At 35.9% G+C, this 17,333-nt stretch overlaps 1 protein-coding gene across 2 annotated transcripts in view; it reads left to right on the top strand.

Moving 5' to 3' along the window:
- Positions 1-541: 541 nt before the first annotated feature.
- The window catches only part of col16a1 (collagen, type XVI, alpha 1), a 64,532-nt gene continuing 47,740 nt past the window's right edge, over positions 542-17,333 (top strand). The window contains exons 1-2 of one of the 2 annotated variants that reach the window (XM_087787567.1): positions 542-824; positions 7,889-7,998. In XM_087787567.1, coding sequence (XP_087643693.1) covers positions 7,926-7,998 — 73 coding nt within the window. In that variant the 5' untranslated portion in view covers positions 542-824; positions 7,889-7,925. The remainder of the gene's footprint in view (positions 825-7,888; positions 7,999-17,333) is intronic. The other variant, XM_087787568.1, reaches the window with a different exon arrangement.

The following is a 17,333-nucleotide window of genomic DNA, read 5'->3' as shown; positions in this document are numbered from 1 at the left end:
AATGTATAGTTTTAATTTTTTTTTGGCAATAGTAGAGTCAAATATTTGGACAATACTACAAATATATCCTTCCTACAGTATCGCGATATATATCTATATATATATAATATCAGTGTCCCCGCATCGCCTGATTCTTGCCAATACACACCTCTGTCTTTAAAAATTCATATATCCTATTAGAATCTATTACAAATGCTCATTATGGTCCAAAAGGTAACCAAACATGACATTATGTTTGTTTTAATTAATAATTTATTTGCTATAAAAATGTATTTACATCAATTCATTCTTATTTGCTCCTATTTGTATACAAACATTACATTTCACTCTCCATGGCTTCTTAATCCCTGAACTGATTGTACAAAGGAAGCAGATGAAAGTTTCTCTTCCCCTCCAGTAAACTATCTATCAGAGAGTAGTTAAACCAAGGGAGGCAGGGGGGAAATGAGGAGGGTACGAATGAGATTGAGGGTAAAGAGAGGGCACAAGGGCTGTATGGAGTTTATGAAAATACTCCAGGCTACTTCTCTGTGCACAAGGTGATGTCATGAGCAGAGACAAGGATGGGGGTGGGGTATTGGAAAGGAAAAAGTAGAGAGGGAGAGAAAGAGTTGGAATTCACAAAGGGGAGGGGAAAAAGTAAGACACCAATCTTCCCCAAAGTTTTTTTTTGACTCCCACTCTTTTCTGAGGGAACCTCAAGAAGAGAAATCAAAGGGACAAACACACTGGAATACACTTGAACTGCTGGCAGGAACCCTTAGGATACATCCAGTTACATCTCGAAGTGGATATAGAAATGTGGATATAATCTACAGCTGAAGGTATGTTTTTGATACACATAGATATGTGGATGATAGGACGATGGTTTTTAACCAGAAAGCTAGAAAAAAAAAGTCAATTCGAAACTGACAGAATTTGTCTACAGAGAAAAAGAAGAAACCTTTACAACACATTGCAACAGGAATACATGTGGAGAGTATTTCACAGGGATTAAGTGTGAAGGCCACAGAATTAAGCTGCATTGCTTTTTTATTGCAAATATGAGTTGCAACGACGTTGCATGAATGATGTATTTGAAAGGCTTCATGTAGGTGTCAGATGACTGAATCAGAAACTAGCATGTACTATATGTGTGTACTCTCCATGGTTCAGAACATATGGTATCAAAGCAGCATACAGTGGTTTGGGGCCTTTGTTTTTTATTCCGGTTGAAGAAAATCAGGCTAAATTAGCAGAATGATTAAAATTATTATTCTTTATTTACGACAGAAGAAAGAGGAAAGCTGAGTAAAGAGCCTGATTGCCAACAGACACATCTGCTGCGCTCATTACTCAGCTCTGCCATGTTTACTGGCTTTTTGCATCCTGCATGAACCCTAAGGGATTCTTGAGAGCTTTTTCCTTTTTTTTTTACATGTGTTGTGTGTTCTGCAGGCAGCCCTGATATAATCCTTTCATTGTAATCAGATGTGAAATTCAGTCTGCAGCAGGCAACAGAGGTAATGCATCAAAACATAACGAAATGTAAGAGCTTTAAAAACCTTGGTAACAGTTTTTTATTCAGCGCTGTCTTTAGGGAATTGCTTACCCCTGAAGAAATGCTTCCACTTCCTCCTTAGACCCCAGGGAATATATCCTGACAAACAATACAATTTCCATTTCTTAAAAGGACTACATATTAAAGGGTTGTTAATATGATCTGCGGCAGCCTCCACAGGTCACGTATGGCTCTGAGCGATCCGTGCATGAGCAGCGTGCAGTGTGTGGCTTTCAGGAAACTTTCTTACACGTTTGACTTTTTGCTTATTTGGGTCACTGCTGCTTTTAGCCTCGTAGATGTAATATCTGGCTGAAAAATGAAGTAGCTGCAGACGGCAAGCTAAGCATACCCTCAGCAAACTAGTTCCTCATCTCGCTCTGCCTCTTTTTATCGCAGAATCACAGCATTCTTCGCATTTTTCTTGTTTGTTTTGGGATATCGTCCATGTGAGCTTAATGTGTCCAACTGGGCTAAGTTAGAGCGAGAATGTTTAGTGCAGCCCAGAATGTAAGACTAGTGAAAACATGCCTCGACCACTTTGACATAGTGTACAGGTTTGGATGTTGCCTCAGCTAGTTTGCAAGTTTCCATTGTTCCAGGTCAGCGGGCATTTAGTCAGGTTTTCAAACCCGCCAGGTACGTTTATCTCACTGGATAATGATAAGCTTAAAAAAAATAAAGGAACATTCATTGCCTAATGCCATGTAATGTACGTTTGCTAGACGTTTGATCAAAGCTTATGTTTGTCAGTCATTTAACAAAAATAACATTTGTAATTGACCTTTCTTTCCGAGGCATTTGAAACTCGTGTAAAATAACGTGTGTTTAAATAATGATACATAAAAAACAGAGCTAGTCATGCTGAGCATCAGACAAAGAGAGAGACTCCCTTCAGTATTGGACTTACGTATGGCTGGAGAAGAATTGTGTTTCAATCATCACACAAAACATGCAGTGAAATACATTTAAAGATTTGTGTTAATGTGTAGAACTAATACTGTAGTGTTAGACGGATGAAGATTCATGAATAAGTGTCCTTCTTGTTAGAGATCAGTAGGTGGCAAACTCAGTTAAAAATGATGTGAAATTTCAATAGTATAACTGTTTAATTCAATTAATAATAGAGTAGAGTCTCTAGTGAGCTCTGAATATGAGAATACTGCTTCATTAGCCCATCTGATACCATTTTGCACTGAACTTTATCTGACCCATCCGTGTTTTGTGTGCATTACATTGTAACACTGGAACTAAAACACAATAATCAATTCCATTGACAATGTGAAACATCCGTCTATTATATAACTTTGTTTAATTAGTATGACCCCTCTTTTTGTTTCTTTAAATGATCCATGTACTCTAAAAGGTCATTTTTAATTGTAATCTAATAATAAAACAACTAAAATGTATAAGGCGAAATCGCCTTGTGTGACATCATCAGTATACCACTCGTGGTGTGTACTCACATCCATATCGACTAAGGGTTGGGAGTATTCTGTTCTTTTTAAGGGTTATAGGCAAAAATGTATGTTCATTTTAATGGAGCAGCTGCAGCACGGTTGTCCTCATCTTCATCCAAAAACACTGTGTTGTATTGAAGCTTTGACACGAGGAATTGTTGTCGAAAAAATTAAACAAAGCTTTTTTTTAGAAGATGCTGTTAGTCCATTAGCATCAATCTTGTGCATTCACACTGACACTTAAAATATATTTGAATGAGGATGAACTTGAATGAATGAATGTAGCTAGAGTTCAGAGACTTGGTGAACCGTCACTTTTAACTTTACTTGCACAGCACCACTAAATTGGATACACGTGTTGGAGATTTGTGGGTCGGTCTGAATGTAAATTTGCATGATCCTACATGCCTTTATGTATTCATTAAAAACGAGTTATTATTAAAACATTATACAAAAAATGCAGAATACTTAAATTTACAATAAGTTAATATAGAAAAAATGCTTAAATAATATAATATTTAAAAATATATAATACCTCATATTCTATTCCTTTAAATCTCCACCTGGTTGCATTATGCTGTTTCTTGTGTTTATATGTGGACAAAAGAGTGAAATAAAGCTCTCTTGAGCCTCAATGATCATGCTGTCGAGTTATGGAACCCTTGTGGTTTCCCTCCTGAAACCGACCTCCTTGTAATGATTGATTGGCGATGGGATAAGAAGGATTCCCACATGGCGGTTATTGGTGTCAGCTAACAATAAACTGACTCTCTGTCCGACCTTTCTAGCTGAAGTTTCACGAGGTGCTTTGATTTGAAAACAATATAGTACTAAGATCACTAGATTGACTCAATATCACTGGTGGTCTCATTCAAGCCAACAGTATATTTCACTCGCTGACAACAACACAGCATTGGTATTTGAAAGGCTCGGTGTCCAAATGTATTCTTAAATGTCCTGCTAGTTAATCAGGACATTGTAGACAGCATACCAACCATACAATATCACCTCTCTGTGTTGTATTTTTTAGAGCTAGTAAGTTGATTATATAGCATACCATTTAGTCAGCTTAAAAAAAGGATATGGCTATTTCCCATAAGAATATTTGCTCCAAACTTAAGTTTTAAACCCTCATATAATCTAGAAAAAGTAAATATATCCATGCACCTTTCATAAAGGAGGTACTTTCAATGTGATTTGCAGTGAATCATAACTTTATATAAGGTACTATAAGACTGAAGTTAAGGCACGATGGAGTTCAAATATGCATCAACTTTCGTACGTGTAATTTTATATTTATCCAATATCACACTTCCAACATATCCACTATATTGCTGCAAACAAGCCCCAGATTATCATAATTGCAGCAATTGTTTTGAGAAAGAAAAGGCCTAAAAGTATTGCTTTTCTTAAATTGTGTTTTGATTGTTTTTGTAATTTAAAGTCCATGTTAAGTGGAAAGACGGTGCCATCAATTAGACTCTTTAAACAACAACACCGAGAGGTGATGCTTTGTCAAGCTTAACTTCACTTCCATTATCGAAGTGTAAAAAGTCACAACTTGACAGTTAAAAATTAAATCCTTTCAAGCGACACCATTCAAACTAAAAAAGTATTTGAGAGCAAGTAATTGACTTTTATTCCTGGAGTCTTGTAAAATGAAAACTGAATAAGTTTATAATATCAGATAAATGTGCCATTGAGCAAGGCTTTAAACATTCAGTACTGTAGATAGAAGTAGATAAAAGTATTTTCCAAAAAGTTCGAACCAATTGACCTAATCAGAGGAATGTTTTCTTTTTTGATGTTGACTTGACTGATAAGTAAGCCAATATATTCTTTGAGTTCAACACAATCTCACGGAGTACCTGTGTAGCGGGATGAAACAAAATCTGGATAACGGGACCGGAAAGACACACATGGGATATAATATTGTTTTGTTGCAGACCTAAAGATCTGCCAGCAGGTCCAAGATGACATTAGCGCAAAGTGAATTATTTTGATTTTGATTCTCATTTATCTCTTTTGTGCAAAAAACATTCAAATACAGATGCCAATGTAATCCAAAACACAACTTCTAACCACAAAATTGCTTACCTTTATCTGCTTTAGAGACACACGAATGTCTGCAGAAATCCATCAGGAAGACTATCACTGTGTTTTGGATTATGGCTAAATAATAATTGCATTGAGTCGTTACTTTTTTTTTCCGGCTTCTGTTCTCTGGACTGTGGTGCATTATTCTCCGCGTGAACTTTCTTATTACTGAGATCGTGTTGCATGAAGCCTATAATAATGGCAGCAGTTTTAGAGTGTTTCAATATAGCCTTTTCAAGCTTTAATTAACTTCCTAGCCAGCCAATATTACATGCACTGACATGTGTTATTATGTTGTTTTATTTTTGGTGTTCGTGTAAGTTATCAAGGTTGTATAGTAGCATTGTCAGAGACTAACAGGAAGAAGCTTTTGGCAGGAATTATATGCAGTTTCAGAGCAACTTGATTTATTTAGATTAAAAAAACATGTGAAATCACTAAAAGAAAAAAGAACAAAATCACCATAAGGTGATATGTATGTTTAATATTTGTTTATGTCCTTTCGCCACTAATTAGAACAACCAATAATGAGCTGTGTAACTCATTTTGTTTTTGCTCTCATGAACACCAAGCTGGCATGTTCGGGAAAAGCTTCTTGATTTACTGTCTTAATTTTCAAATTAAGTTATGGAGATAAAAATAAGCATTATATAGTGAGTTTCTATACTTTTTTTCTATTTGCTGTATGAGGTAGTGAGCTGAAGAAGCTTCATGAAGCTGTGTCCTTATTTTCAGCACCCACTAGATGGCGATGTCACTATCTGTTATGTCATCTTTTACTTTCAAAGACTATACGACCTGTCAATATTTTAACTGAGGGTCCACCAACTGAGATATAAAGTATTGACCCTCCTTATAAAACTTCATTTATGCTTGAAGAAAAATTAAAGTTGTTTTCTTGACATTCTCTCTTGTCGTATGCAATATCCCTGATATTTCTTTACTTTCTTACTTATTTGTGATAAGTATATGTGATAAATGTACTGTTTTACCAAAGGAAAATTGTGTCAGTGGAAGTACAAGGGGGTGAATCCACTGATGCACCACAGACTCTTCCTGCTAATGTTAGCTTCCTGCTAACACTAGTAAACAAATTAACAAATAACTAAAGTTTACATTGAATTCTTATGATATTTTGGGTTAATATTCTAAATTTTCTAAAAGATATTTCTGGAAGTGATTGTAGCTCAGGATAATTATTAATATGTAGAGTCAAAAGCCTGTTATCTTTCCTAATGACATGTTTGAGTAACAGCTTAATATTATGTTGGAATGATCAATTTCTCCAAAATTCTATATTCAAATTATGTACAATTGTATTATTTTATTATTTAAATCTTAAAAGCTTTTTAAATCTGAAGTTTTCAATGATTCAAAACCTATTCATTTGTTTTAAATAATCAACAGATAAGGCAAAAATGAATGAACTCAAGAATGATGAAAAAGATGAACAAACATGGATTTAAAATATTTCAGAGAAGTTCATTTAATTTTACCGTAAAGTTTACAGTTGTAAGAATTTCTATATTACGGTTTGGCTTATGAAGAAACCCGAAAAACTGAGCTTGAGAGCAGTATGATGTTGTTAGGTTACGATGACTCCACCGTGCGCTGTTGTCTCTATCTGTGTGAGTAGTGATGCCGTACTGACAGATGCATCTGCCTTATCTTGCTTCTAATTGGTTTGATAATATTTATGTACCAAACTTACCCAATACAACGTTCTCAAGCTAACCATGGCATCCTAAATATGAATGCAATATCAGTTTTAAAATAAAAAAAATAGTGACCTACTTAATATGTTTTAAAAATAACATTCCAACTATCATTTGGCAAGCTAACATTACTGTTATGAAAGGCGTCCCTCTGTCTCTCTCCAATAGGCGAGGATTCAGTGGTGTAGTTAAAAACCACTTTTACACAACAGCGTCTGTAACCAGCATCCTGCAGGCAGCTGGGAACCATTCACAACATGTCCTGAGCTAGACAGGAATACCACATTGTGTGGACCCCCAGGGGAACATGGGGGTCATTTCTCCTGGTAGATGGGTAGTTTGTGTGCATGTCTGTTTGCGAGACACAGCCGGTCTGCCTGTTTGCCTCGAGGCCCCGAGTGTACCAGTAAACAATGCAGAGTCATAAGGTTCTTGCACCTGCTGTGGGCAAGTTCAGGTCTGCTGGGATTGACCGAATGTAAAACACAATAGAATAAATTAGTTTATGGGAGATATTTGATGTATTTGACCGAGGTCTTTTTTGCAGAGTTTATCCCAACGTGCACTCTTTGGCGGTCCACGTGGAAGCATCTGGTACTATGGAACTATGACTCTGCTGGAATTGCCTCCAGATGTGTTTATGTATTTTGGCCCAACTGTCAATTGGACCGTGAACAAAGCCATCCTACGAGTCTTGGATATCATTCAACATGCATGTATTCCCATGCTTTTCTTCCCCCAGTGTTTGTTTGTTTGTTTGTCCTGTCTGTTTCCTCTCCTTTTTCTGAAGGTTTGTCCACTGTCAGTACATTTCTATTTAGGTGTGTTCGACTTTGTGTCGCTGCTGCCCACCGTGTTGACCAAACTGCTGTTATTATTCTTTATTGATGTTGGTGTCCTCGTAGGAGTCATTTTTGGGTAAATTATACGCCAGTATCGAAGCCAGTGTTAGTGCTGTCAGCACTTATTCATAAATACACATCAAAATCTATTCAGCAGTTAATGTGAAGCTGCCCACTCCGGTATGAAAAGTTCTATTTTGTTTTCCTGACCTTATTTTTGCATCCTTCTTTCAGCAGGTGGCTGGTGTTGTGATCTGTGTGTGTCGGAACAATGAGGGTGACCTTCTACACTCTGATCTTGGTCCTTGGCTTTGGGTCATGTGACATCAACGAATCACAGGAAGGTCAGTGTGAAGATAACACATTTCTGTTGCAGCAGTTCTAACCTCAGAAAGTCTTCTTCCTGGTCATCCTTACTCATTAGACCTTTCCTCAATTTACTGCAGTCATTAGTCCCATTAAAATGTTTTTTTCTTTCTCAGGTCATTGGTATTCATACAAGGATGAAACATGTCTCTCTGAAACTTTTTAAATGAATACAATGTGTTCCTAAAAATTTAATTTTTAACTGTGAAGTTGTGACTTTTTACACTTCGATAATGGAAGTTAAGCTTCACAAAGCATCAGAGTCTAATTGATGGCACCGTCTTTCCATTTAACATGGACTTTAAATTACAATAACAATCAAAACACAATTTAAAAAAAGCAATACTTTTAGGCCTTTTCTTTCTCAAAACAATTGCTGCAATTGTGATAATCTGGGGCTTGTTTGCAGCAATATAGTGGATATGTTGGAAGTGTGATATTGGATAAATATAAATATTGCAATTACTGCAGCCACAATCTTTTTGTACAACATTTGAGATGTGACATAGCAAGTTTCTATGTGAAAAACTGCTTTCAAGGTTTGATCCATCCATTAATTCATTAGAGCACAGAATATTTGAAAAAAAAATTAACATGAAGAAAGTCATGTAACAAAACCTCTAAAATACATTTTATGGTGACACATTATATTACCAATGTACTCCATTCAAGACATGCAGGTTTTTTTTATATCCACTCTATATACTTATTTTTTATTCATTTGGTATGAGAAACTATGTTTTTTTTAAGTAATTTTGAAACTTAATTTTCATTCCCAAAAAATTATAAAGCGCTGCGAGGCAAAACATTTCATCTCAGAATGGCTGCCGTTCTTCTAACCTGATAACTAATAATGACTTCACTGTAAAAAAAGAAAGACTTTGCTGTCAGTAAAGTAATTTAATTTAATGGTAAGATTAGGTAAACTTTGCGCAGTAGTACAATTAATCATTGTTTCTAATATTCATTGAATCCTTTTATATTTTATGAAGGAATAATATAATATCAATATTGATATGCTTAAATAATCATTTTTTTGTAATGGTAAAATAATGCATGTGTTACTTTGATATTTAATAAACATATATTACAATATCATCGATATGATTATTTTTTTGTAATGGTCGAATTATGTAAGTGTAACAAGGATGGAACGATGGATGGTCTTGAATCATTATTAGTGTTATTTATTTTATACTTTTATATTTTATCTAAACATATTTTAATGACATCCCTATTTTGAAATAAGGATTATTTTGCTTTTCAAATGAAGGAAATTTCCCTCACACTTGAGAAAAGTCAAGTGAAGAGTGTCAGGCGTATAGTTATAAAGACCATGGAAAATTAATAAAAATTGTTGGTCTAGCAACAATTTTTTTCCTAGCTGTATCTGATGTTGATCTATACTGACAGAAGTCTTCAGTCAGATCTGCTCAGACAATCAAATCTGTACGTTCATTCGCGTGGGAGCTGTCTTACTTCCGCATCACACCTCCAGTGTAATGTCAGAAGCTTCGCTCTATAATATAACATGGATGGTTGATCACTCCTCTGCGACACATGATGCTTCAAGAAGTAAAAGGTCCTGTGGGTACCTAAGTCAGAGTTTTTTTCGGATGACTCAGCTTGCAGCACTACTAGTCATCTTCCCCAGTGGTTGAAAGAAAGTGCCTTTTCAAGTGCAGCTTTAATACTCTCAGTCACTGCTACACAAACACACACACGCACAACCGGAGTATATCCCTGACTCATCTGAATCTGTCTTATTTGTAATCTGCTGACATGACGACAGGTTTAGTGAAAACTAAACTGCGGTGAGGTAAAACTAGAAGTGTATTAAACACCCATAGCACAACGGTTAAAAAGAAAAATGCTGAGATTTCGTCAATTTATTTCTTAACATTAGCTTTGTGATGTTAGTTTTCGGATTAGATATCCATTTATTAAGTGAATCCATGCCTGTTTGAAGGGATTTTAACATTGTATCAACTGATCCATGAAAATATGTAGTCAAGATAAACAACTTGCTGGTAAATAGATGTTAAGTTGAAGGAAGATTCTCTGAACTACAGTAACTTTAGAGGGATCAAACTTATGAGCCTGACCAAGCAGACGCGTTGTTGGCCCCGAAGAAAGGTCAGAGGAGCCGCACGGATCTATGCTGTGAGTGCCACTGATCTTTTGTTTACCTGGAGGATGTTGATGGAAAAATACAAAGTCAGTCAGAGCTGCACTGCTACAACAACTTCTGCTTGCTTGCTTTGGGGATAGACAGACCAGGTTAGAGAGGGGCCATGTCATGGACAATGATTTTCGCTAATGAGTGCAGAATTGTCAAATGTTTTTTTGTAAATTCAAAATAAAAGCCCCTAAATCTTGAGCCAAAAAAGAGAACTTCTGAATGGACACATAGGAAAACATATATGCAGTATGCCTCTGCATCAAAACTGTGCGATATTTAAATAGTGTTATTCTTGCAATTAGAAATAGTACAGTTGTTAAATAATGCAGCTAATAATGAAGACTGCAGGCCACATTAAATCTGCTAAAGCGGTGCAAATGGACGTACTTTGGACATTAGTGATAAAGACATTTTATATTTTTGAATTGCTAAATGAGATAACCTGTGGTACGATAACACTTATCACGCCATATACGTGAGATTCCTCCAAAAAAAGCTAGGATTGAGTATCAATCGAAAATGTTCCATACCAATACCTTAGCTACAAGGACCCGAATGATTTTTTTTCCACAACCAATATTATGAGCTCAATTTTTTCAAAAAAGAAGATGACATTACACATTTTGAGTTTAATTTCACTTTTCAGATTCAGTAAATTTTCACTGCTGTTTTCTTAATGAAGAAATAAATAAGAAATAATTTACAGTGCAAATTAGTTACAACTGAGATCGACTGCCTTTGTTATAGCTTTTTCTTCAGAAAAATCCATGCATTTAAGTTTTGATCACGCATGGGTACCAAAACTTGGCAGCTTAAGATGAAGCCTGTTCCAATACTGGTTGCCACTGAAGCATTTTGGTCGATTCTACGAAAGAACAGAAGATCGATAACAAGCTCTACAACCCAAGTCTGAACGTTTAACCTGGTTTGACACAGAGTTGGGAGCTTTTTTCAGATGGACAGAATTCTTTAAGGACTATCCTTGAGATGTTTTCATAAGCTTGTGACAAATATATTGTTTTTTATTTTTACGCCATACTTGAGACATGCCTGATAAAGTGACTTGCAGTGAGGGTTAAAAGTAACCCATATATTAACTGCTATTTGAGGAAGAAACATGGATTAGCCAGTCTGCACTTTTTCAGTCTGTTTTTCTGTCGTTTTTTTTTATTTTGCAATTGCTTCCAGTTGGTCTGAATACCAAGCAGGTGCAGGAATAATCGCTGCTGCGTGACAGTGCAGTCTTTTCCTTTTTTTTTTACAAAGCATCTGCACTTTAATGTCCGTGTGTAGATTCTGATCCCTAAAAGTATTCTTCAATTCGCTCAGTTCTTCATGCTGACTATTCACAGCAGTAAAAATTTAACACACTGGCATCAAAAAATGATGACGTGTGTTCTGCTCATGAGAAAGAAAACAATAGCCAACCACAGCAGGGTCTGATAAAAGTGAAGTCATGGCTTGTGTGGGTTGTCTAGGTGAAATTGGAGCCTTTAATACACAGTTTTGAACCCCGGCATGGTATACAGCAAAGCAATTGGCCATTTCAGGTTACAAATTGTCACTCTCAAATGGTCCGCCCTGTATAAAGCTGATTAAAACCACGTGTATGCACCCCAGAGCAACAGTGTGGATCAACATCTCCCCATCCAAATCGGCTGTGTGACAGTTTACCTGTTTTTAAAAGCATTTTAAGTCTTCTAAAGGTCTAATAAAATTGAGCCAGAGGGTGGGAGCACGAGATCTAAGATCCTTCCACCACTCTTGCAATTTGATCTCTGGAAAACAACCAGGAATTTTCTCTTTCATTTGCCCGAAAGCGCAAATGAGATATTCCCTCCTCTCTTTCTCCCCTCAATCATTTTTATTACACAAGAGTTTCTCATTTTCCCTGTGATGTTAGCCTCCCACTCGATACAATGAATCAAGGCGAGTGATCAAATACGTCACTCCACATCTTCATCTCAAGTGTAAAGTTGGCTTAATTGCTTGAGGATTTTCAGGGAGAAAAGATTTAATTCTGAAAAAGCTCGCTCCTGATAAACGGTCCAATTAACTCCAACGCAAGATTGTGAAGCCCATCAATAGATACATCCTCTCACATACACACCAGCAAACTGTTTAACCTCAAAACCGACCTTTTTATCCTAGTTAGAGAAGATTCTCTCTGTAAATTTCACACTTATTATGAATTTATTGGACTTTTATATAACAGATGTGTGTGTTAAAACCATTTTAATTAGTTCACCTTTTAAACAAAAGCCCACAAAGATCTCAAAACACAAATAACTGTTCTATTCCAAAAAAAATACTTTATTGTTTTATTCGTCTTCAAAGTTTTCCCTTTTATATTATGTAATATGATCGTTCATAGGCCTAGTTACAGTGGCCCTGAAGGGCATCTGAACATTAGAAAAATGACAGCATATTTCCAAACGTTACAGAAACAAAAGAAAAATTAAAAATAAATAAATATGGCACTACATGGAAACTGTACATAATTTATATGCAGATACTCCATGTTACAGTTTGTTTTTTTTGTATTTACTGGAAGAGCTTAGTATAAATATTGATATTTTAATATTTGTAAGGGTAATCATGTTTCAAATCATTTGGATGAACATGATTGGCATTTTGACAAAGACACCTACTCCTTACATGGGTTATTGCATTATTCAAGGAGAAGGCTTTTTACAATTGTAGAAAAAAAAGGTTACCGGAAGTACAGTATTTCACATGTTACATACCTAAGCATAGATGTTTAGATGGATGGATGGATGGATGGATGGATGGATGGATGGATGGATGGATGGATGGATGGATGGATGGATGGATGGATGGATGGATGGATGGATGGATGGATGGATGGATGGATGGATGGATGGATGGATGGATGGATGGATGGATGGATGGATGGATGGATGGATGGATGGATGGATGGATGGATGGATGGATGGATGGATGGATGGATGGATGAACGGATGGACGGACGGACGGACGGACGGATGGATGGATACACTTTATTAATCCCTCCTTCGGGAAATAGTTTTCCAGCACCCAGCAACACAGACGATAGACACATAAAAAAAGAACAAGAACAAAGTGCAATAAAAAGAACAAAAATAATAAATAATAATAATGATAAAAATCCAAGTATAAAGAACACAGATCAAAGAAAAATAACATGAAGGATACAAAGATTAACATAGAATAGAATAATATTTTCACTCCACTCCTACCCCAAACCAAGAGTTAAACAATCTAATAGCACAAGGAATAAATGAGTACCTGAGTCTAATAGTGTTAGGAAGGAGCATTCGTGGACTTCATCTGCTTCTCTGCTCACTGATGACAATGTTCAGAGGATGACTGTCATCATCCATAATGGACAGTAGTTTGTCCAGTGATCTCCTCTCAGCAACTGTCACCAGTGAGTCCAGCTTCAACCACAGAGCCAGCCCTCCTGATCAACCTGTCCAACCTGTTGACACTTTTTTTTACACATTTATATTCTAAACTGACTTCAATGAAGATATTTTCTTGCCCTGTGGAATAACAAAGTCACTGATTCAATTCATTTTACTTTCATGCTTTGTTGTGTGTGAGATTGGCGGCATAGTTTGTTTGTTAAGTATCGAACCGCATAACCCTGTTATCTGCTGTAACCACTTTTTATTACTCTGTTGTTGTTCATGCTCCACCTCTTGGTTTATTGTATTGTGATATTTCATTGCTGGTATCTGTGAAGCGACCTTAAGTTTTTTGAAAGGCGCTTTTAAATAAAGTGTATCAAAACGATTTCTAATATTTAACAGTAAAGTTAAAAAAATAAATAAAACGAAAAAAACAATACTATGTGAGTATCTTAACAGGGTGAAAATGTTTTCCCGCATATAATTGTATTGTTACTTTGATTAACTACTTGATTGTTAATAAATTAATCTCAAAATTGTTGTTTATGCAAAATCGATTGTTTTTATTTTATATTGTGATTTTTCCAGGAGTCGATGGGCAGTGAGAACACTGACAGCAGTGCTACACTCTTGCCAATATATCATTACCTGGTTTGGCAGCATTGAGGCAAAAGCCATCAAAGAGGAAGTGCGCCAAGCCAAGACCATCCAATCACTTTGAGGCTACATGCTGCTACTAGCAGGATAGTGCAATGCCACTCATACTTTGTGCTAATTAGCTTGTCAACAAGCAAAAGCTTTCCCTTGATCACAGTTTGAGAGGAAATGGGGTTCAAGTCCTGCAGTTTGCCCTCTGCCAAAGTTGTTGAGTACCCAGCAGTCTGCTGAAATATCTGCCTCCATTTTAGTTAAGTAGGAGCATTTATTCAAAATGCCCAGAAGAAGTTCACCAAAATAAGAACCGCTCTGGGTCATAAAGAGTCCATAAAAACATTACTTTAGTTTGAGGGCACTGTAAGATTTTTTTTTTCAATTGGTTAATATGCCTTTTGGTTGAGGGCAGTGGTTTGTGCTGCAGCATCACATCAAGTTTGTTTTGGGTTTGATTTTAGCCTGAGGTTCCTACAATATTTAAAAAAACAGACTTTATCAATTACTTTTTTGACAATGTTAATCTTTGTGTGCGCTGTGAGCGACCGGAACTTTTTTAGGATGTCCTCTACCGCCCAGCCCAAGTACCTGGAAAAGGGTCCAACACCTCATCACTGCATTAATTGTACAAATAACATGTACCATTGTTAATCTTTCAGCATCATATTCAACTAAAATGTTTTCCCTAAAAAAAGACATATTTGTATTAACTTTAAATTGTGAGTGTTTTTGTTGTATAGAAATATGTATTTAAAGTTGTGTTATCATCAAATATGATTGGCAGTACCAAGCACAAACTCAGGAGTGAAGTTTAGTTTTGTGTAGGTGTTTAAAAGTGCCTCGAAATATTTGTATTCAAAGCAGAGCACTATCGTATCACGAATAAATGCTGACAACAAATGCTTGACATAAGAACTCGAAGAGTCAGATATTCCTCTCATCAGATTTAATTAGCAAAAAGCTGTCATCCGTCACGTCATTAGCAAATATGGAATATAACAGTATTAAATAAACAGTCAAAATATGCTCTGCTAGTATAACAAACAAACTAAAACTTACATTTCAATGACTCTGACTTCTAATGTCATAAAAGTTTCAGGGTCCTTGACAGGTTACTGTATGTTCCATGACTACGTGCCGCTTCCTCTTTAAATGGTCTATATTAACAAATCACACATGGTATGACATCATTAGTCTCAGTCATTATTATCATGATTAAAATAATCACAGGTCATATCCAGCAATGTAAAGTCATAATAGTCTGCTGAGCCCCATCCTCTTTTCTTTTTTTTTTACAGAAAATCTAAGCAAAATTTTTCTGGACAGACCAAAGACTACTTTTATTTTAAATCCTTTGATTTTCTCCGCAATAATATAAGAAAAGTCCCATACTGAACAGCTGTGTTTTTGTTGATATGTCTTATTTGCCAGGAGCGAGAGGCGGGGCTTTAAACAGGCGCAATTAAGCGTTTTAGTTCTACACCATCTCCACCACGTTGGTTGACTAATTTCCCAACACATTTTGATTAAATTCAAATCCAATTAAATCCCACATTTTAAAGTAACCTTAAATATGACCTAAACTTCCCTTAAGTTTTTCTTTTTATAACAAGACAATGCACAAGCGGAACCCAGAAGCAGAAACAACAACACATGGCATCATTTTAGAATTCCAACAGAAAAAGAGGCACAAACAAAAACATTATAATATTGTCCAAGATAAAAAAAAGGCAAAAACAGAAGATGCAGGGAAAGCCATGGATGTCAGCTCCTAGTAAGAAGTAAAGTTAGAAAACAAAAACAAAGTGGAAGAAAAACGACATTATTAATAGGCGAACGGCAAGGGAAGTGAGACGCTAGAAGTCAGGAATACAACTTCAAAGGCAGATAACGTAGATGTGGGGTTCTGGTGGCTTGTCCAGGAGAAAGTGGCCAAGTGTATCTACAAGGGCCGGTAATCTGCTGATCTGAAACAACTGAGTGGAAAAAACCCTCTTAGCCTGAGGCTGTGCCTGATCTGTCAAACAAAACACCGAGACAGCAGGCAGTAGACAGTTCTGAAGGGCAAGGGTCTTTCAGTACTATGAATAAATTGATCATTTGTAGTATTTCACGAACTATACATGATTTCTCTGGGCATCTAATCATGGAGGAAAAAATTACAACCTTTGCAAAAATAGCTGTTTATTTGTAATGTATTTTTCACCTCTAAATGCTTTTTTAACTTCACTTTCTATTATTCGAGACGGTCCAAATAATCTTTAATATTATAATTGCTCTATTGTAAAAAAAAAACAGTCTCTGTGTTTGGATCCGGAAAGAGCTGGTAGCTCCAGGTGTGAGCTGATGAACTTATTAAAAGTTGTTTACAGACTGAATGGTATTTAATCTTTATCCTCCGCCAGCCTCTGTGAAATCAAATCTTAAATTCTTGATTAGCTACTTGGGTGTAATTACCAAAGCTCTCAAAGTGTACTTGTTTACCTTGTTTGTGGTTGACTATAGCGTCACATATGGCGGTGATGAATACAAATGAGACTAAAAGTGGATTACAATACTAGAAAAAAAATCATTGAAACTGTTTTTGATTTACTTTTGATTCATTCAATTATAAATTATATAATTTAATTTAAACACACCGCTTGATTCCTATTGAAAGGTTGAGTTTGGTGCATTCAATGACAATGGGACAGCTATTGTGCTTTAATTAAAATGTGAGTCACAGATAAATAAACAGACAAACTTTTACCAAGTGAGTCCTTAAGTTTATAATCAAATAATTGCATTTAAAAAAATGAAAAAAACAAAATTTGGTGATAACATTTTTTTTGTTTAATTGATTTTGATTCATCAAGACAATACTGTAAAACATATTACCTCATTTAGCTCCAATCTGGGCTATACACTGTGAACCCCCGGAAAAGAAAATGGACCCAACATGGTGCCATTGCAATGAAAAGAATGTACACTATTGATTTATTTAAATGTATTCACCTATTCAAAAAAGTATCATTATTAGGCTGTGTTAAAATAATGTATTAATATAAAATGAATATGATGCTTTTTG

Source organism: Callionymus lyra, chromosome 3, assembly GCF_982586985.1.
Source record: "Callionymus lyra chromosome 3, fCalLyr1.hap1.1, whole genome shotgun sequence".
Lineage (NCBI taxonomy): Eukaryota > Metazoa > Chordata > Actinopteri > Syngnathiformes > Callionymidae > Callionymus > Callionymus lyra.
This window is presented reverse-complemented; position numbering and strand designations above follow the sequence as displayed.